We start from the raw sequence: 22,302 nt of genomic DNA, 5'->3' as shown, positions 1-22,302 counted from the left end.
AATGACTTCTAGCACACCTAGAGTTGATTCTTTTGCTTCTGTGAGTATGATTTGACTGTGACAGGCTAACTGCGGCTTTTCGTAGACTCAGGCCGGTTGGTCTGCGATAGTTATCAAATATAACCTGGTGATTTGAAGCAAGGAGGTCAAGGCCATGAACTGACTGATGCCGATATTCATGGATATGTTCTACTCAGTTATCCAGTCAATCCACCATACCAAAGATCTAGTCAAGCAAATTTTTTTTATTTTAGCTAACAGTACCGTGGCATAGGATATATTAAAAAATAACTCAATATTTAGCTTTCTTTCACTGAAGTCTGTTGGCTGTCAAGCCGTGTTTGTTCTCATAACAAAGTGTATACACATGGAGGGTTGTTAAATAACACACATTCCTTCGCGAGAGACCTGATTGTTTGATTAGATGAAGCGACCGCTGTCCTAAACGTGACAAACATGTTGGGAATGTTTAAAATGTACCTCATTCACTGTCAATAACTACAGCGAACTAAGCTTCTTTTATGCTAACGATTACAAACATTCTTAAGAAGGAAGAAAAGCGACTCACACACGAATATTTGCAATGTTCTATCAAAGAATTACACGCCGAATATTTTTTCCATGAGGAACGCGAGCTTCCATATTCCGGACGGTCAGCAAGTATCCCGGATTAGGCCATGTTCAGTGCTTGAAAATGACAAATTCACCTGGGCTTTCGTTCTGCGAAACCGTCTTCAATCGTAAATAAATTGTTTGCAGCGATGCACCCGGTTTTGGTATCCGCGGAATGTAAACTCCGAAGTAGGGGTATTTTTCTAATTAAAGTTTGATGCCGGCACCCTCGTAATTGAAGGACAGCAACAGAAGCTCCATCCAATTCACGCTAAACTTCTGTTATCCACACTTAATAGGCCCCTTGAGCGCATTCCTAATATGGAAAGTGATCAACTTGACCCATTGACTCAGTTGTACAATGGATACTGGCAAATTCCCGCTGAAATGTGCAGTGGAAATGAGTCGAGAGGGAGGAAGGAATTCCATTCAGTTTTTCCGGTTGGAATTTTCTTGAAATGCTCGCCATGTCGATGTTATGTCAATTTAAGCGAAGAGGGCAGATACATACATGCATATTGAAAAAAGGCAAAGACTCTACACAATACTTGTCGTATGAATAATAATTTTACATCACACTATTTAACCATAGAGACTGGTGAAATACAACTTTCAGGGTTCTTGTAACATATATATATAGATATGAGAGCTTTTGTTTTCTTTTCCAGAAAATTGAAAACAATTGTGCGGACCTGTTAATACTAATTTACTCCGCTAAAACGTTTAAAGATAGTTTGGAAAAATTTATTATAAATGGATTCTAGAATATATTTCAATTTTGCTTTGTTATCATTTGAAGATAAGAAAATCTGTGACTTTCAAGTTGACACTTGCTCTTAAGTGACGTCACGGTTGCTAGGTAGCGTTATTGACAATTCTTAAGAGTCGTCATTGGTTCTCATCTCACCTACGATCTGGTCACGTGGCCTCATGCTCGGTCCTCGGGCTGGTCGGTGTGTAACGTCATGGGAAGATGGCGGACCCTTTTACGGGTGGCCAAAGCTCTAGGGCAAGTAATGCTTTACAGAAGCGTCAAGAATCCTTAAAAAGATGGAATAAAAGCGAGACAGCCTTAGAATCCGCGGACAGATCTAGAAAGAAGACCAAAATTCAATTTTCGCTCGGAACTGTGTTCCTTTCGGCGGTATCGAGCGGTGACGTGGAGGAGGTGAAGAAACTTCTGGCCAAAGGCGCAGATATAAATCACCAAAATGTCGATGGACTTACCGCGTTACATCAGGTAAGGTATCTGACATTCCTGCCAGAGATAGAAAAATTATATTTGAAGCAAGAGTAGCTTGTGCGAGAAGGTTTTGTAGACCAGGTCCGGGGTCCTAGGCAGAACCCAAAACAATAACCTAATTAAGGAATCACTCGCTCCTTAAAACATCGAGTGATTACAGAGCTTGCTTCGGGAAAGCTAAACTTCCCGGTGCTGATTCCTTTGAATTCTTACTCAACCAAAGTTAGGCATTAAATCAATTATAACCCTGGCAGTTATTTTTTGGCCAGGCAATTCTCAAAATGCTTGTTAACGCCTCGAACTATTAAGACCAAGTCCAAATGGTTACAAGGAAATTTATGTCGATTTCTAAGCTCTAAATCACAACCAATCTCTGTATATTCCTCTCAACAATTTCAGTGTTTTTTATTCTTGTGATATAAACTCTTCCAGCCGAAACATTCCTTATCATTTCTTGTCTCATATGCCTTCAAGTGAGCAGCTTAAAGCCGAAGGCAACCTAGTATTTCGGGGTATTCAAGTGATTTTCAAACTAATCACTTTCCGTCGTGTATATTTACATCTGTTCGTAGTAATGTAGGCTTTTAACTGTTGTTTGTGTTCTTCAGGCTTGCATCGACGAAAGTTGTGATCTCGTTGAATTTTTGGTCGATCATGGAGCCCGATTGGACGTACGAGACAACGAAGGCTGGTCGGCCTTACACGCTGCAGCCAGTTGTGGGAGCGTTGAAATAGCACAGTGAGTTTGTGTTTGCTTTATACATTTCATTGTAATCTTCTCTAAAACCGGCCTGGCATTAGGTTTGAACTGGGCTTGTTGAGAAGCTTTTATTGTTAGCGGCATTTCATTCACATTAAACACAACTAGCCTAAATCTGTGGTCTGTGTCAGTTCCAAATTTGTATCGCGTTTCAAAACATGCAAGGAACTCGGTGCAAATTTTAGAGGCTTCTTCTTCAATGTGTGAGGTTTGTGAGGTCTGAATCGCTGAGGTATATTTGTGATTTTGCTTTGAGGCTTTTCCAAGCTGAAAGAAGGCGATAAACCTTTCTCCTACCAAAGAAGAGAGGTCATAATAAAATTACTCTTCAATCGATTAGAATCTCTTGTCAGTCGGAAAATTTATATCGAATGGCCGAGGTTGTATGAAATACCTTTGAAGTGCTGTATCCCTGGTGTTCGTTTTTTGACCTTGTCTGTGGTTTTTCCTTTAATCTTTTGTTGTCTTTTCCGTGGTGCGGTACGGAAATGTTCTAAGCAATGTTTTTCTTAAGAAGTATACTAGATCAGTCGTTTATATCTTCAGAAGTATGTATGTGTGTGTAATTCGCTGGGGCTTAAATTCATTAAAACTTGCTTTGATGTAGTCGTTTTATTTTTCATTTATAATTTTAGAGATTTAGACTTTGACGCTCTTGAAATTTATATTCAAGTGGCCTTTACGTTTCACTTTAACCAAGTGTTGTAACAATTTTTGAGTGGTTGCGAGATGGTCAAATTAAAAGCGTGACTTGCATAGTACGAAACCATGTACACTCACTTGTGGAGACTTGTAGTTTCAAGATCTACCAACCGACCATGCAAATCCGTGTGAATTTTAAGTCATTCTTATTCTCAGTTACAACTGGAAAATCGACCAGACTATTTTCGGAATCATGCACTGTGGAAATTTAAAACACAGCTTGTGCACTCCTATCGTGGCTCATTTATCTTGGGTCAAATCTTCTGTTATGTATAATTTCATGAGTGAGTTAGACACAAGTTTCGAGCTGTTCGCTTCCCAAAATCATACAGTTTTTGTTCAAGGCTGGTTTTGCAGAGTTTGTTGATAAGAAACTTTCAATTGTAACTTCGGCGGTGAAATACTTTTATAGAGAAATCCAACTATTCCGGAAACAGCGTGCCTACTACGAGTGAAACTTTGTGGGATAGAGCATATTGTCTTAGATCATAAACCTTGATACCTCGTGGTTCATGGTGTTTACTCTTACTCTATAACTAACATCCAAGTTACAAGAAACAAATATTTGTAATGGACAAAAATAACTGTTGGTTTCCTGGCACACTGAATCAACCTCAGCAAATTAGTTTGTTTCTACGGAAGACCTTTTTAAATCAATTGCTTTCCCGTTATTGTTCATGTTTGAAACTATTTGCACTTTTATTACTGAACCTTTAGTAGTGGTATTTATTTTCGTCAAAACACATATGCACAATACGTCATTTTCTTTTCTCAGTGTTTACCAGTGTTACTTTGAACTGAGTACTATTCATCCTTTGGTGCACTTGATCTCATGTCTACATAATCAGCTCAAACATAATCATAACACCTTTCATGAAATTTCAAGTAAATTTTATTTATTTAAAAGTTTTCCAGTTCGATGTAACAGGGTCAAGCAGTATATATTATTCATTTTAACATCATTTTTGGAGGTTGTATTTAATTTTGGCTATCCAGGTTTTGATTATTGATATTTAAATTTGGTTGTAAATCTCTCCCTATGTTGCAATGAATAATTTTTTAAACAAATTTTCATCATTTTGATTTTGAAAATATGTGGTTTTCCTCACAGTCTGGATTGACTGAAATGAAAATTATCACACAATGATTTTCTCAAAAAAGTTTCATTTTGAAAGGAGTTATGTAGCAATTGTGTTTCAAGGTTGTAACATTTCTGAAATCTTGCACTTTTGCTGCATGGACTTAAATTTTTGGCTTAGAGCAACAGATTTCAAGCAGACCAAGTAGATCAATAGAGAAAATAATTAAAATAAGTCATGTTATCAATTGAATGCAGTAAGTAAAGTCATTAAGTGGGAAGTGTTTTAATTGTGTACTTCCAGTTCAATATTTAAACTGAGAATCTATTTATAACAATAGCTTTGTTTAGGCAGATAAAGTTGTCCTGATCTATCAACTTTGAGGTAGATTTTTTCATTTTGCACATGAAAAAACCACATGTATAATTAAAATTAGGAGAAGTTAACTTTAAAAAAAGGATGGTATCTGTATATTGGATCACCATTCATGGTTACCAGGCCTGTAGATAATGTTGAATGTTAAAAGAAATATATATATATGTGTTTCACTAAATTGAAGTTCATCCAGGAATTAATACAAGTGGCAATCCATGCATACAGGTTCTTTTTTTTCTTTAAGTTCTGGAGTAGAGAGGCATTGCCAAGAGGTAGACAGATCTGTGCTTTAACATTTAGAGTTGATATATATCATCATCTCGGTAATGTATTCTACATTGAATTATGTGAGGTTCACCGTCTTAAAGATACTTTCTTTCAGTTCCAAGTATTTCCATAACCAGCTAATGCAGTATAGCTATTTTAAAAATCAAGTTTTTCACACTAATCATTCTAAGCAGTTGTGTACAATGGGTGCTATCACATTGGCTTTTTCCACCTGGGGTGTTACCGTTTTTCTGAAAATTTTAAGATGAAGTTCAGTTCCTAAAAACCCTTTATTAAAATGTATATTGTGTAAAAGGTAGTATTTGATGGCTGATTATTTGAAGATGTCCTCAAAATGAAGTAAATACGATCACAGTTTGCTCATAAGTGTTGCAGATATTCTTACCAAATTTTTAAGTCTTCTTTCTTCTACATAGGATAACTGACCTGAAAAATTACAAAAGGGATTCTTTTTATTTTATGTTACCAAGAGATAATTAAACTACAAACTAGTATCCTTATGCTCAACTGTTTGAGGATTTTTTCCTCTGAAGTGTTTTACAGTTTGGTAAGAACACTACATGTATCCTCCTGGGTTTTCATACCAGTGAACAGCTCCTGCAATTTTTTTTTATTCTTTTGAGGCCTAATCAGCTTATTAGGAATTTTGTATCTGAAGTACACAGTTTCAGATTTTATACGCTGGCATGTAATTAATGATTTAAATGACTTTTTGTGTCAGTGGTTGCCAAAGATGGATTAGGCAGTATTTAGAATGCCAGTATCTGCCATTTGTAAAAATCTGTGGATAAAACTGAGGTTCAATCTAGAATTAAAGTTGTAGGGAATGGACAGAGGTAGTGTGCAGCAGTACCTTGGAATTTTCTTGAATAGCTCTAATTAAAGAAAAAAAAAGTGATATTGATATTTTGAGCCAATATATACATGCACTCAGAAGCTATGTTAAGTTATATAATACTTAGTGGTTATCTGTTGGAAAATAAACAATTGTTTTTGCCAGGGATATAAAAACAAAGGGAAATAAAATTATGAGGAGTTTATTCTTTGATTGGAAGAAATTTAAACTAAAATCACTTTTAACAGACACCAACATTTAGAACAGGCTAAAAATTCCAGGTAAATGGTGAAAAAATGAATAATTTTCTCGAATAATGTCACTCCACAAAGGTTGCATTATATGTAAATGTATGGTATCTGTGATAATTTTTATGATAACAGTTGTGCTGAAAAAGTGTTTCCACAATTTTTTCAGGATTTGGCTTTTGTTTCATTTTGAGCGTTAACTTCATATGATATTATACGTATGTGTTGTTCTTTTTCTAACTACAATAACAAAAGCACTCAAGGTTAACTCCTTTCACTTTAATTGATTCATCACTCTCAGAGAACCTTTTGAATTCATACAGGTTTGGAAAGTGTTTGGAAATATAGTACCTTTTCCTTAGTTGCTGGAATTCTTATTTTTAGGGTATCACACTTTCAAACTCCCAGAATTGTTCATAGAGGATTTTACAGTCTCAAAAATGTTTCCTGGCAACAAAGTAAAAAATTTAAGATTAGTACAACTTTGGCTTGACTTAGTGTACACTCATTAACCTGTATTGTTTTTAATCGCCTAACTTTTGATCTGATTACAGAGACAGACATGATCATTGTATGTGTATATGTTTCTATAAATCAGAGGGAACAAATTGCAATTGTAACATAGCTCAGAAACCCTCTTTCGAGGGATTATTGACTGGTATAGGAAGGATGTTCCACTCTTGTGTTGAGAGCACTTTGTTGGCAGAGTTTTCATTTGGTAATTAGTCACTGAGGAAAAGTGTTAAATGACACAGGAATAACGACATCTCACCCCTTGACTTCTGTTAAAAAATCAGGCAATTTAAATATAGGTGGATGATTATGCATGAAAGTCAAAGAATTTACCGATCTCTGGAGCTTGATAAACACTCTGATTCTTCCGGAGGGATAGTCCTACTTTTGTGTCTCAAAACATGAAAGGATGATGGAGAGGCCAGTGTGAGAGTTTCATAAATATCACAGAAATGTTTCTTATGCCTTAAAGTCAAGTCACAGAAAGACATTCCAAAACAACACAGTGTAGATATTCTTATATTTCATATTATGATTAAATTAGGGAATAGCGATCCAAGGTTTTAATAAGAAAGCTGATTTTCTTTATCAAGTTTTCCAGGCAAGGCAAGCCTAAGTATCCATACATATTGATAACAAATCAATTTTTTTTCTCTATTTTTTTTTTTCCTTTCCCATATACTCCTCTCTGGAACACTGAGGGGAAAAAACTCTGCTGGTTGGCCACCAAGAGTATTTTACAAGGAGAGTGAAGGCCTTAAGACTAAATTTCAGGCATTATTTTTCTTCTGGTTTTGATTATTTTATAGAATTATAAGTTACAAACTTAGTACTGAAAGTTGTTTTGTTGATTTGTAGATGTTTACTTGATCATGGAGCAGATGTGGCAGCTGTTAATAATGAAGGGGAATTACCACTGGATCTTGCAGAGGAAGATGACATGGAGGATCTTTTAACAGAAGAAATTGAAAGATTAGGTATGTAGTTAAGAAAGAAAGTATTTCTTCCATCTCAAAGTTGAGACTCTTTGGTGCAATGGCATATTATCATAGCATGAAACCTAAAGGTCTGGGGCTCTATTCTTTCTTTGGGGGAAGGGGGCTCAGTTATTTCCTTGGTCCCATGCTGATGATAGAATCAAGCTCTATTTTCTTAATATATGCAAGTACACTGTGTTTGACTAGACTGGGTTCTACTGTAATGATTAGTTAACCTGCCATTAGTAAGATTGTCTGCTCAGTCTTTTCAATGGAAAAATAATAAAACAAATTTTGAAAACTCTTTTGTAATTTTACAAAGTTTCATTTTTATTGATCTCTGGAATTTAAGAATTGGCCTATTAATTCTCTAAACTGGACCACCTGTAACCTGCCAGTTCTTTTTAATGATTAGTGTCCCAAGATTCCATGTCTCTTTCAAAGCCCCAATTTGTTTTTTTGGCTTTAAATTTTTGCTTGCATTTTGCATGATTGATAGTATGTTCTCTACTTTGATAACTTTTCCCTTTGTCACCAGCCCGTGTCAAAGCAAAATTACTTTGGAGAAGGAGGGAATTCACCTTAGTTCGCTCTTTTTGAAAGTAAAAGCAAATTTTGGTATTGAGATTTATCGATTGAGGTATTCAAGACAAGTTTAAATGTTTAGTGCTCTGAGTAGGTTGCCATGGTGGGAATCAAATTTTTTTGGACAACTTTATCATGGAAGTATTTGTTTTTGTGAAAATATTACTCAAGAGATAACATGAGGTAGAATTGTTGGTTGAGATTTTGAATAAATGTAGATCTCAAAGAGCATCCTTGTGGTGCAATGCTGATCTCCTCTTTCACTTTTTAGCACATCAGGGTATCAATGTAGGTACATAAATCAGAGCTCAATTTTGTTCCTGTTTTGAGTTTTATTTTCCCTTGTTACTGCATGTCATAATATTTTGTGATGGGTTTGAAATAAACAAAAGATGTAGTCGGCATCATGGATGAAGTAAATCAGACAAAAATTATATGCTGTCCTAATTTACTATCAAATTACACATTCTGCCAAAAAGCTTGACCTTCCTTGTCTCATACAGTCATGCGTCTGGATTCTTTTCTTTTATCTTCTTGTATATATCAGTTAAGTCCTTGGATTTGTTCTATTATTGCTAGTCATAAGTTTTCAGAGTTTTTATTTCCTGGCTCAACTTTTGGAGCCTAAAAAATGTGTCATGCATTTTCATTCTCCACCAAATGTTTTGTTAATTTGGAGATATTTCCTAAAGGGATCTTTGAAAATGTATTTGATGAGATTTACTATTAGGGCAGGGTAGGGGAGGGGCTAACTTCTTCGACCTTTTGATTTTGTGGTGTAGTGATTAGCAATATTCAGGAACTGCTGTACATGGTTGATTGCATTACCTTGCTAGTTCTTAACCCCTGTCTTGTTAAAATGATTCATACTCCCTTAAACAATCCTTCAATTGCTGTTTAGCGAAACTTTTCAGTCAGCTTTTTGTAGTTATCCCTTATCATATCGCCATTGCGTGAACAAAATGGAAAATTATATTTTTGGAGTTTGGCCAGTTGGCTGTTGAAGCTAATAGAACACTCCACTAGATTTGGTGCTGCTATGTTTCACTCTAAAAAGTGTAGGAGTGTAGGAAATGCCTTTTTACCATCTATGATTACATTCTCACAGAACCACCAAAATACTCAACAGTGCAACAACAGTATGTGGGCTCAAACTGTGTCGAACTTTCACTTTGCACAAACTTGAACATGTGGCCATTTCTTTAACAGTGAAGTTTCAATATTTGCTCTCTGCTCTCACAAACTCCAAGGTATCTTAAACTGATTTTCTCTTTCCATGGCGTAAGTCAATAACTGTTCATGTTGACTGCAAAAATTAAGATTTTTTCTGGAGGAGGGGAGGTACAGTCAGTAATACAAGTACAGTACAGTCAATAACAGTAATACAAGACTCACCAGATACAACTTGTATATTTTACAACAACAAAAAGTATGCACAGTATACAACCATTATGAAAATTGATGTGGTATAAGTGTACATGTAGATACATGTAGAGTTTTTTGGCCCCACATGAGGTATTTCTCTTATTTTCCAGCTTTGTCATGTGGTTAATACATATATAAAGTCTGTTTATTAAGCTGTAAGATGTTAATGATGGAAAGCTAACCTTGTAGCTCAGTGGTATTGGTAACTAATGAATTAAACTAATGAATTAAAATTTGAGGTCCAAGTCTTTACTCATATGGCTTTATTACCTTAAAACTTTTGATTATTTTAGCCGTTTAACTCCCAAGATCTGATTGGTAATTCTCTCCTCTAGCTGCTTTTACATTTCCTTGTAAATTAGTTGCAAGAATTTGGTGTTAGATCAAGAAAAACAACTTCTTCCTGATAAGTCTGAGTATTCTTACCTTTTTGATGATGACGCATGGATATTAAAAGGGAGAAGTTTCATGGGAATTACTTATTGGAGTTGAAGGGTTAACTACTGTACCAGCAGCCTGATGGTTCTGAAGTTGTTGTGATCAGCCAATAAGTGACAGATTAGGAAGACTACAAGCACCCCCACCACAGCACAACTGATTGACTGCCCAACTATGACATGAAGGAAGTCCCACAGTGGGCAGCATTTTAAATATCTATTGTAAAGATTGTGGGAGTCTGATGTTAGTTTTGTTTTGGCCTGTAAATTTTTTTTTATTGTGATGAAAATAAATGTTCATCTTATGCCTTCAGGAATTGATGTTGAAGAAGCAAGAAGTAAAGAGGAGAGAATAATGTTAGAAGATGCTCAGAGTTGGATGAATGGTAGAACAATAAATGAAATTAAAGATAGATCAGGTGAAGTTATGGCACAACGTTTTTACTTCTAAGTGAAAAGGTAATCCAAACCCCTTAGGCTTTATTCATCAAACAATACAGTTGTCCTTAAGGAAGAAAGGAAGGGCAGGGGGGGTTCATCAGATTAAGGTGACGAAAAGTTCCCAACTATGTCAGGTAAAACTGATGGTCAAGATTTCCTTGTCATTTGAAGACTTTTTGAAGTTATTGTTGTCCATTAGAGGACTATCTGTGGTTTTGATCAATTTGCATTAGCTAGTTCTTTTATATGCCCTTTACATGTATGTTTTATAAACTGTTATAAAAAAACATTTGCCTGTTGTTTGGGGTCTTTGCCTTTGTGGAATGCATTCCTTTTTGCTGAGTTGATCAGGGCACATCTATGCATTTTATTAATATATATCTGAGCGGTATTGAAGTAGTACATAAGAGTTGCAGTTTAAGCATACTAAGACTAATATTTTTCTCTTTAGGTGCTTCAGCATTACATGTTGCTGCATCGAAAGGTTATTTACAAGTTATTAGGTAGGTTGGCTGGCCACTTAGGCAGGAGTTTCAATAACTTTTTGCATAAGCTGCTAAAGGTATAATAGGCAGTTGCATAGAGGTGAATTGTACAAAAACCACACTAAAAACACACCATTCACCTTCATGGTACATAATAATGTTAATTAGCAAATTCATGACATTCTGTCAGTGACATACTTGTTCACAGTACTTTTAATTAATTAGTTTTCCTTTCACTCTTGCCTGTCCTATAACAAATGATCTGTGTTTTTCCTCAGTCTTTTACTTCAACTTGGTGTTGACATCAATGCTAAGGACAATGATGGCTGGACGCCATTACATGCAGCAGTTCACTGGGGGCAAAGTGATGCATGCGAAGTACTCGCTGATCATGGAGCCAACTTTAGTGCTAGGAGTAATGCGGTAAGATGTTCAAGAGATGTACATGTATACATGTGTTCTAGTAACCATTAAATCAATACCAAAATATCCTCACCTTTTACAGTCTTCAGTGTCTGCTCTTAATTAAGCATGATCAGTATACATTTCTCTTTGATTGCCATCTTTTAATTGTAAAGATGATGTTGCTTTGAAATTCAGAAAACCATGATCGTGAAAAATGTGTATGGAATATTATAGGGTTTCGAAGAAAAAGCCAATTAGACCTCAGAAAACTAAATTACAAACAGAAAAGGCAGTTACTCTGTGGTTTTGAGGTTTTCTCATTGGTCTTTAACCTTTTTTGTGACTGGTGAGTACTCAATTGACCTGTAAGAATTGAATCACATTCCTTACTGTTTTCACTATCGTGTAGCATGTAATATGCATGGTTAATATTTTTAGACTCAGCAAGTCAGACAGTCAATGAACTCTGTCTGGCTTTATGCTTGTCTGTTTGAGATTGAGTCAATCTGTCAGGCAGTCTTTGAGTTGTCCAGACAGTTAGTAAATCAGTCTGTCTTTTTGTCTGTCCATATGTAAGATGGGTAGGCAAGCAAGTTGAAAGTTTTGTAGCTCTTACTGATGCATCCGTAGGGTTCAACACCTATTGACCTGGCAGAACCAGACATGGTTAAAATGCTGGAAGAGCTTAAGAAAAGGCAAAAGGATAAGCCAAAGATCAATGCGGTAAGTAGGGTGACTTGTTTATGTATTTGTGCTCATTATGGAAGCTGTAATGTGCTTTGATAAGTGTATAGCATGTAAGGAAACATTTAACAAATTAAAGAGTCATTGAGTGGTTGCTCTGATTACCTCCAAGAAATTGTCAGTGTAGGTCAAGTTGTACGATTAAGAATTGACTAGACAGGGTGAGTTAAAGGTCAGACAGCAATAGATTTGGTTTGAGTATATCCAATCTCCTGACTTATTTTTGTTGGCATAGCATTCCTCATACAGTAAGTGTTATTGTTTCCCTTCAACAGTCAACAACACCAGTCATTAAAAGCAATATGGAATCTGGACCAGCTCCCTTAAAAAGACGGTTAGTGTTAGTGTTTGCAGATGTCAGGTCTTGTGTTAAAATTGTTTAGCTCACCTTATTCAGCTATTTTATGGAATAGGGGTTATTAATATTTATGTTATTTCGGACAATGTATTTTTTTTACTAGACAATTTTCACAGAATGAAAAATAGAACCCAGTGTGTTTTTGCTATTAAATCTATACACTAATCAAGGAAGAACATGTAATAACCACATTTAGCTAATTTCTCCTTTGATCTCTTCAGTCAATGAGCTCCCACTAAGGTATCATTTATCATCACTGAAAATTTCTTTGTGACAAACAGACCTTTTTTAACTGTTTGTTGTGATCTATTTCTCAGCTATTTCTCAGCGGATAGGTACAATTGTGAGCCTAACATTAATATCAACAGTATTGTTCCCTCTCTTTGTCAGCAGTTACTGTACATTGTAGAAAACTCTGGTCAGTTACAATGTTAAGCTGTTTCTGAAGAACGACCTAACTCGCTCGTTCGTTTTGAATTTGAAAATTAACGAGTCTAACATGATCTTAGCCCTGTAATAGTTACTGAATTTTTAAAAAATTTATTTTTCCTTCCTTTTCAGTCTATCTGAAACATCTATAGCTAGACTGCGGCGTAATGTACCCCCTGCTAACAACCCTGGACTACTGTATGTAAAAGTTGATACTAACACTGTACTAACACTCTCTTGAGCTGCACTGCTTCTTTCTCTAGACCGAGTAAGCTTGCTGTTGTACGTGAAACTGCTCTTTGGGCTCATCTTCTTTGCTGCGTCTTTCACTTATCTCATCTACTTCATGCGTAACTCTTTGCATGTGGGTCTCTCTTGGTGTTCTTGACTTCCTTTCTTTGCGGACTGGCACTAAATAAAACAATTATTCAAATTCCTGAAACTCGGAATGACAATGCATGAATTTGATTGAAAATGAAACGCAGTGTATCCGTCGTAATTGTTCCGAAAGAATCGGTTTCTTGGACACCAAGCACAGGTTGATCCTCGAGAAGCAGAGAGATCAATTCCAGTGCGTGGTGTTTGTGGTGCCAGTCCTGCAAGACTTCTATTCATGCAACTTCTGTGGCTTCTTCATTTCATAGGAGCTCCATAACAAGAATAAAGGACCAAAACCTTTTTCTCAGGGACATCAATCAGGAGAGGGCACAGATGGAAGCTAGCAAGGAGCAGTTGTCCACCTCCCCTAAGAGCCGCACCTCCAGACCGCCGAGTTTCGACAACTCGCCCAAAGAGGACAAGGAAAACGAGAAGGAGAAATCAGACGGTTTCAACAAAGATGACAGTGGTTCCGAATCCGATACGGAGGACAGCTCTGAAGAGTCCAGTGAAGAGGATTCGGAGGAAGAGGGGAGGGGTGGGAAGCAAGCTGTGAACTCGGTTACTTCCAGGACCAGACCGACGGTCAATTCTCTCCCAGCTAATTCTGCGGTTAATTCGCTTAAAAAACCAGCGGATGAGTCCGACTCAGAGGAAGAAACCGGCAGTGAAACTGAAGAGTCCTCTGAAGAGGAGGAGGAAGAAGAGCCGGTCAAACCTGATACGCGAACAAGTGTAACCAGTTCTACGTCGCGACCGTCCGCGTCGTCGCGTTTTCCGAGCGCGCCTGTTAGTGCGCCATCTAAAGTAGCGGTGGGAGGCACCTCAAAGCTTCTGAAATCCCCTTTCCTAGACAATGATAAGAAGGCAAACAATCCTTCTTCACTTGTTTCAAAAACTGAACCCTCTAGGACTCCAAGGTTCGGTGATAGGGGTGATGGTAAAGAAGACACTAAAACACGGGTTGCGAGCAACGTAACTCGTACTACGGCGGATACTACGAGTAATGCGACCATAACTACAACTAGTGCGGCTCGGAGCGTAATTAGCTCCACACCTAGCGAGGACGCTCTTCCAAAAACAAAACGGCAGATCAGGAAGGTCACTGAGAGGGCGAGTACCTCTTATGTAGTAAATAGCGGAAGGGGAAATGAGGAAGGTGATGAAATGAACGGAGAAGATGGCAAGAGTAATGATGTGACCCACAGGAAGGGAGCAGAGGAACACAAGGTAATACTTCGTGCATGCAGCATTATTTTTGATGAACAAGAGGGCGCGCATTGCTTTAGCGCTGTAATTGTCGTTTTTTTCTGTTCTATTGTCATTAATACTGTTATTATTATCGTCATTATATTATTAAAGGACAAGTATGCAACGATATTGCTGGTGAACAACAGGGCTCGCAACAGGGCTTGTCGTCTTTGTAAACCTCAGTTTTTTAAAATTTATTATTATTATTATTATTATTATTATTATTATCATTTTTATCATTAATATTATTTTGTGTATCATGTTTCTGCCTTTCAGCCTTTCAGCCTCGGGCGGTTTGTTTGACCTCGCTAAGCAATGTACTATTATACTTATTTTTCATTCAGAATGTTTTTTGATTCAGGTAACAACCTGTAAAATATATATTTCTTTCCTTTCTCTCTTTTTTTGTTCCCTATCCTTCTTTTTTCCTTTCTAATTTTATTGTTTGTTGTCTAAATATTTGTTCTGTTGGCTAAATACGAATGAAAATTTGAAGGAATAAAAAACCATTATGACAAAAGGTGTAAGAATAGACGGGGATTAGAAACAGACTAATTTGCAAGGTGTTGAATTGCCTGCACCCTCACCGAATGGCGTGCCAACTTAATCAAGCAGTATTGTCATAAATTCCACACCAGAGTAAACATGCCGACGCGCTGAATTACTGTAGATCATGCAGGTATGCATCGTTGCAACAACTTAAGATAACATAGGGATTTACTTGTTGATTGTGTTGACAGAATGCCACGAAGAGGCTCGTTATATGCTGGTTGTCAAAGGGTTCTTTGCCAAATGCGTGGGGGAGGTTTGCTCTTTTAATTAGTCCGGCTAGCTATTAATTATTCATAGGAGCCTCTCTGGTCGAGCTTAAAACAATTAAAATAAAAAATGGCGAAACTGAAATTTGAGCCAGACTTATAGTTGTTCAGCGTAGTGTACTGTGGAGACTAGTGGCTTCACAGCCTGAGCTGGAAGTTGTCCCGCTAGAGTGTTGTTTGTGCGATCCAGGGGTGATCACGAAGTTCCGCTCATGTCGTACCTAACTCGTCGGTTCGATCAACCAAGCTATGGGAGTCAAAAGAATTATACGTCAAGAACTCAGGTAACGCATTCTCCAAGGTTCAAAGCGGTCGTATTTTAGTTGGGATTATGAAGTGAAATTATTGTTTGGTTGGTTCTTAGGCTGTTAATCCGACCTGAGCGACCATCGCTCGATCGGAAAAAATTGCGTTCATTGTACTTGTTTGTCAACAGTCGATATTTTGCATTCCGAATTTGCTATCGATCTGGTTAGGCCTAGTTTAATCATCTGTTCACCATCCTGTGGTGAAAAGCACTCTTTTTCTTGCGGACGGAATGAAGTGTTCAGGAGTAATCTTTGCAGAATGGGAAGAGTAATTTCATCAACGTGTTCATTGCGATAGAGTCAAGCTGAATTAATTTCTATTGACCGACATATTTCATGTTCGCCGCGGCGCTGACTACAAAAGTTCTTTTCTCCATTATCAACAACACATTGTATTTATTCGCCGGTGGCACTAGCGTGGATAAAGTGTATAGCCTATAGAGAAACAGAAAGTTTAATATCCTGCGGGTTCTTTATTTCAATTCTAGCAAATATCTTAACATCTGTACCTCTCGGTGAGGCGTTAATAGTCTAAGATTGCGTTCTGTTACATTTCCTAAGCTCTTGCGTGCATTATTATTCAAGATGATAGAAATTGGCTCTAAATGAAATTGCTATTTTGTTAATATCTTCAGATACGAGCCGCCAGTATTTTTTTGTTACAGGTCAGAAATTATTTATCCAGATAGGGCCTCTGATAGGGGTAAATAATCGGCTCTAAAGTGGTTAATTAGCTTTGTGTTAAGTTATCTCTAGCATTTCATTCACACCCATTTTGCATACAATGAACCTCTCCCGTCTGTCAGAGCTTAACAAACATATTCGGTGTTTTGAGCGAGAGCCCAATCGCGGTTTTTAAAGTCAGGTCTTCGAATGATGACTGCAGGGCCGTAGAAATTCATTGATTTGCGGTGGGTAATTCTTTTTAAGACCAGATGTTGGACGTAACTATTGTGAGGGCGAATATCTGACGTTCTTGTCAGCAGGGCAAATATGTCAAGTCGCGTAGGGAATGTAAACTTCATACTGGTATTATTTACTTCTGTTTTTGGAAAGCAGAAGTTACAATAAGTCAGATGCGATTCGGTGGTAAACAATCGATGAAGCGTACCTCCTTTTACAGTTAGCGTATTTTAATGTGAGTGAACAAGTTTAATTTGCTGGCCATTTCAGAACAGCTGAATTACCTTCTACATTCTACCCTCGCTGTCCTACTGATTTTCATCAGCATGTTCAGGTAATTTAACGCTAGCTCAGAGCTGGACGTCCGGGGGCGTTTTAACCTCTGAAATATGTACATTAGGGGCAAAGCTCTTGTCCTAAAGCCTGTTTTTTGGAGTTGTCGTTATTTACCTACTGGCGGTATATTAAATTAGTGGTCAACTGAATGTTGCTAATTGGTCCAGACGCCACTTGATTTTGTTACGCTTTGACCTTCAGTGAAACTTACTCCCTCTAACTTAGTTTTGTTGAAGGTTCATGATATCTTACAGAATTAAGGCTAGAGTAAACATTCTTCATGTAACAGTTTTACTCCACAGCTCCAACCATCGCTATGATTAATGTTAATTATATACAAACCCTTGTTGCAAGACTTTCCTTGTTTTTTCTTTTATCATATTTGTTTGGTACGATGTTTTCTTCATATGTCTCTATAGTAAGAATAGCCATGTAACTAACCCTAACCCTAACCCTAAGCAATTACTGGTCCAAATTTTGCGTTAAATGTGCCGTACATGCTAACGAACAGTGTCGTGCTTTTTCATTAAGTATCTACAAGTGTCAGCATACTTTTTTAGCACGGTGAGGGCATTAGTCTTTACCTTGAACTTATTGCAGTATTTTACACGCGCGCGAAAATGTTTTTAACTTTTTTTTCCAGACGGGGAAGGGAGAGGCAAGGTTATATAGACTTTGTTTAAAGAGAAGTAAGGGGTAGTAACTCACAACTGCGTTCTTAAATAGCAACTATTTTGAACCACCAGGTGAATAGCAAACTTCGGTTAGAAGGGTTTTGTTGCTGCTCTAATAACAGTCGTAGTCAAGAAATCTTCATGTGTTTGACCCATACTCTTCCTTATCTGTTCAGGCGAGCATTGGGCCTGAGTTCTGGTTTCTGACCACCTGCCTTTGTATTTGTAACTTCATCGTGATATCAAGATTCTTTCGGTTTTTTTTTTCCAAACTTTTTACCAGAGAGCATTGTCATTGTTAGTTTTTGCATGTCGTAGGACACGTCTGTGCGGCGGAACTCTAAGGAAGAGACGAAGTCGACGAGACCAGCCTCAACTGCTGACACGTACCTGAGCCGGCGGAGCAGACCCAGTGAAACAGTTGAGGACAAGAACGAAGAAGCTAAGATACCGGATTGGAAGAGACGACAAAAGGAACGAGAGAGAGAACGAGAAAAGGAGAAGGAGAAAGAACAAGAGAGGGAGAGAGAACGACAAAAGGAAAGGGAACGACAAAAGGAGAAGGAGAACGAGACTGAGATGCCAAGTTATCGCCGCCCCAGGCAAGACAGGGAAAAAGACAAAGAAAAAGAGAAGGAAGAGAAGGAAAAGGAGGACGATGACTCCTCTGCATCGGCTGCGGCGCAAAAAAGAAGGGCCAGGAGGCAAAGAGATAAACGAATAAAGGGGGTAAGTTTCTAAAGAGACTGTGGTGCTGCGTCGGTGGGAGAGTAAAGCAGGTTATTTAGTGTTAACAACTGAGTTGAAAACGTAAATTGGCCACCGTAAAGAGTAAAAAAAGCTGACTTTTCAAGTGTTAGCCCTTTGTCAGAGCGAAGGGATAAGTGGAGATAAACGCCGCGTAGGGGTGGGTATTTTTAGCGTACTTTGGAATAGGACGCCACCTTAGCTAACCATTGTCAGTCTTCTTTTCCCAACCCGTAAGATCTATTGGAAAAGCATCATAGTCAAATTATTTTAGCTTTATTTCAACTATTTCAACGAGGTTTTTGCTTCCTATCAGTAATTCTCAGATCGAGTTAGAGGAATCGTATAGCACGTGGGTAAATGGAAGGTGTCCAGCTTTTATTCGAAACAATTACGTTTCTTTAGACTTAGCAGCCTTCTTGTAAACTGTAACTCCTAACCATTTCGCTCGGTCGTTTTTCCAGAGCGACGAGGAAGAAACCGAAGAGGCCAAAGACCCAAAAAAGAACACAAAGCTAAATGAGGAAAATGACGAGAAAGCCTCCTTGGCCAGCAGGAGACGATCACAAGAAACCAGACACGACGAGTATAAGGTATGTGTTGGGCGTGGCACAGAAGTATACAGCTGGCACAGGGTAAAGTTTAACCACACTTCCTAACCGTTATTAGCGGAAGCAGGACTTGATGACAAAATTGCCACGGCCGATTGGCTCTTCATAAAAAAACAACAATTCTCATCTCATGTTTCCTCCTTTCACAGAGCACCACGGATAGAATAAGAATTGGCAGGTACGATTCTAGTTTGTCTTTTATTGGGTAGTAGTTCGTGTGCAGCGCTGTCTGAAAGGTTGAATCGTTGTTTTCATGCAATTACAGGCGTATCCGAAGCCTGCTGCTTGTAAACTGCTTTCACTCATTACACTTCTCATCTTTTGCTTTTTGTAGAACCATTGATTCGAAAGGACCCTTTGGGACCTCCAAGGTTAGAACCTTTCAGTTATTTTTGTGCCGACTTCAAAACGAAATACCTATTACCAGTGCCATAGCTGTAAAAGAATCAATTACTAAAAAATATCTATACAATTTTTGGTATTTTTCTCCATCAGGCCAACACCATCATAGCAGAAACAGATCCTCAGAAGCTAAAGGAAAGATTACAAGTAGCACAGTTGGAAATTCAAGAATACAAAGTTAAACTAGAAAAGGCCTTACAAGTAGGTTATAGTATTGAATTGTTTTGAGTTTGAACCATGTAACAGGAAAGTGTACAAGCAAACCATGTCTAATCGTTGGCATTTTTTTTGCAGGCAAAAGAGGAACTTGAAAGAAAATACTCAAACGTAGAGGACGACTTAAAGGTAAGTGTGTCTTGTAGTATCTTCATGTTAGCTTGTTGTTATCTTTCTGTATCGTGGTAGCTTTCATTTTAGTTGTTGCTTTTTGTCTGAAAAATCGGTGTGACATGTCCAACATTATCCAACAGTGTGGTGTATGTATGCAGAGAAGGCGTGAAAAGATAATAATGTTGTAAAAGCTTCCACCGTGTCGCGACTTAACCAGGAGATTTTTTAGACCTGAGGTAGTGTTACCGTGAGCGAATGCCATGACCACATCCAGGTGTTAAAAAATTCCTCATGGCTGACTACACAATTTACTGAGGTGTCTTCCATTAACCTCTCCCCTCTCTTCCCCTACCCCTTCATGCGCAGTCAATTTACTTTTGTCCGCTGCAGTGGCAGATTTTTGACAGCTTTCGTGGCTAATCATTTGACCTTATTTCCGATAGCAACTAGCGGACCTGAAAGCGGACAACCAAAGGCTGAAAGACGAGAACGGTGCCTTAATCCGTGTTATAAGCAAGTTATCACGACCTCCCACTTGACCGGCAACCATGGTGTTAGTAAGGCAAACTAGAGACATTTAGAACTTGATAATGCCGATATGTGATAACCCCTCTTTCCTGGTCTTAAACTGTACCTATTTATTCAGTACGAGACCACAACTTAGATGTTCTTTAATTATGCTAGGAAGGAGGGGTGGCAGGGGAAGGTCGGATTTTGATAAAAGCCTTCCCTTCCCCGCCAGCCTATAGTACAATAATGAGGACTTGGTTGGGTTCGTTTTTTCCCTTGTTGTAATGTAGGTATGTGTATGTTTTGTAATTGGACGTGAGTCAGTAAGAGAGATAACGGAGATCAGTTGCAACGTTGTACACAAAAGTAAGCAAAGGAAGATTAAATACGATTTTACAATTGAATAATTTGTGAACTTCCCTCAAAAAGCCCATGTTCTGCTTATTTCTAATGCAGTTTTCTATAAGTGTATATTCTAGTTAAACGGCCGAAGTGCTTTTCATTAGTTACGCAGAACTTTTTGTCTGCTAGAAGCTTTTCTATTTTGTTACACTCTTGAGGGTTCAGTGATATTAATAAGAATAACAAATTAATGATAATCAATCCGATTGCTAAAGGTTCAACTACTGTAGTAAAGTTTAGTTTTGTACGACTTTTTGCATAGACGATTCAATAAAACCAAACAGTGCTTGCTTCTGGTAGGAAGAAAGAAAGAAAAAAAAATACAAATACGAGCCTTTTCGACTATGTCGCGCGATTCTGTGTTTGATTTAGAGCAAATACAGATTAGTCAAGAGACAAGAAGAAGAAAAGACGAATTTAATAGCAGTCAAAAGGAACCTGTTATCTCAAAAAGAAAATGTTTGGCGCCGTCGCAAATATAATTGTATTGAAATTAACATTTATTATATTGTATCGTTGTTATTGTGCGTATAAATTCCAGTGATCTCAATTAGTTAGGGTTAAGCGTAATTAGAGCTGCTTCAGCTTCAGTTGCGCAATCGTAGATTTTTGACTCGTCACGCAGCCCGCTTTTCATTTGGATGGGTTGACTGCATGACAGCCAAAGGGGCGACTGCACAGGAGGGTAGGGTAGTGTGCTAGTCTGTGATTGGTTTTAGGGCAGTCAGGGAAATAAGAGCAAGTTCGGGCGGAATCCCGTAGCCATAATTTCTTTGTTGCCTGACTTGTAGCTAGAGTACTAGTTTAATGATCTAGCAACAAGATCCGTGAAGGTTTGTCCGTCCATTTTTTTGGATAAGGCAAGAACGAGTGTTATTTGTCCGACTGAATGTATGAAATTTAACTTAATGCGCTTGCTGGAACGAGGTAGAGCCATGATTGTGAATCCACACGCAACTTCAGGTGTTATTCCTAGAAACTTGCTTCGGCATAAGTACTCCGCAATATCAAAGTTTTATCTTTACTTTTCAGATCGGAATGTTGCGCTAAGTTACGGCGGTCAACTCGTTTCGGTAAATCAGGCTTCAAATTAATGACTGAGGCGATCCTTCCTTATATGAGTGGAATCCACTTTGTTTCAATTAAGGGTCAGAACTTGGCTTTACCTCCTCAGAGCCTCGAGGGCCTGTACGTCTGAACAGGTCACAGTCTCTGTACTTTAGCGCGGCAAGCTTTGTACGACAGTGCTGTACGAGTAGCTCTCTGTCTTTTATTTTACATGATTATGGACAAAATAATTAATCTTATTTGATTAGTTGTCCCGTCTTTGTTGGTTCTGTGTTGAATACGAACCCTAACTGCTATAAATATACCAGTCTCTTATAAATCTTGTTTTGTGTGGCGTGTTAGTTCTGCGTACGTTTGCTCAACTGTGGTGCGTTGGACTATTGCTTCTCCTAGGATTTTGTCCTTAACCACTTTTTCTTTGAATATTTTTGGTTGAAATGTAAGGGGTGAGTTTTTGCACCCAGGGATAAAACGACTTCATTGGTGAGTTTGCCATGTGTTGTTAAAATTGGGTGGTGTCGAATGAAAGAAACCTTGAACTTAAAAGGGAGTAAGGCAACAGGACCATCTTTACTCTTTAAGGCATGTTCACATTATCGATAACGTGAGGGGGGTCAGCCAGA

At 38.0% G+C, this 22,302-nt stretch overlaps 1 protein-coding gene across 4 annotated transcripts; it reads left to right on the top strand.

The window, feature by feature from the left end:
• The first annotated feature begins 1,484 nt into the window (after positions 1-1,484).
• On the top strand, positions 1,485-22,002 carry LOC113673515 (uncharacterized). 4 transcript variants are annotated; one of them, XM_089195806.1, is made up of 17 exons: positions 1,485-1,852; positions 2,464-2,594; positions 7,514-7,632; positions 10,394-10,498; positions 10,972-11,023; positions 11,284-11,428; positions 12,041-12,133; positions 12,430-12,488; positions 13,074-13,139; positions 13,628-14,549; positions 17,928-18,338; positions 18,821-18,949; positions 19,117-19,145; positions 19,302-19,338; positions 19,463-19,570; positions 19,664-19,714; positions 20,143-22,002. In XM_089195806.1, exons 1-17 carry the CDS (start codon positions 1,586-1,588, stop codon positions 20,236-20,238), a joined length of 2,820 nt encoding a protein of 939 aa, XP_089051932.1. In that variant the 5' UTR covers positions 1,485-1,585; the 3' UTR covers positions 20,239-22,002. The 4 variants fall into 4 exon arrangements, with proteins under 4 accessions (XP_089051932.1, XP_089051936.1, XP_089051935.1 ...); XM_089195810.1 differs by having other exon boundaries at positions 13,586-14,549; XM_089195809.1 differs by lacking the exon at positions 13,074-13,139.
• Positions 22,003-22,302: the final 300 nt, after the last annotated feature.

The sequence above is a fragment of the Pocillopora damicornis genome, chromosome 2 (assembly GCF_964200805.1).
Source record: "Pocillopora damicornis chromosome 2, jaPocDami1.2, whole genome shotgun sequence".
NCBI lineage: Eukaryota > Metazoa > Cnidaria > Anthozoa > Scleractinia > Pocilloporidae > Pocillopora > Pocillopora damicornis.
This window is presented reverse-complemented; position numbering and strand designations above follow the sequence as displayed.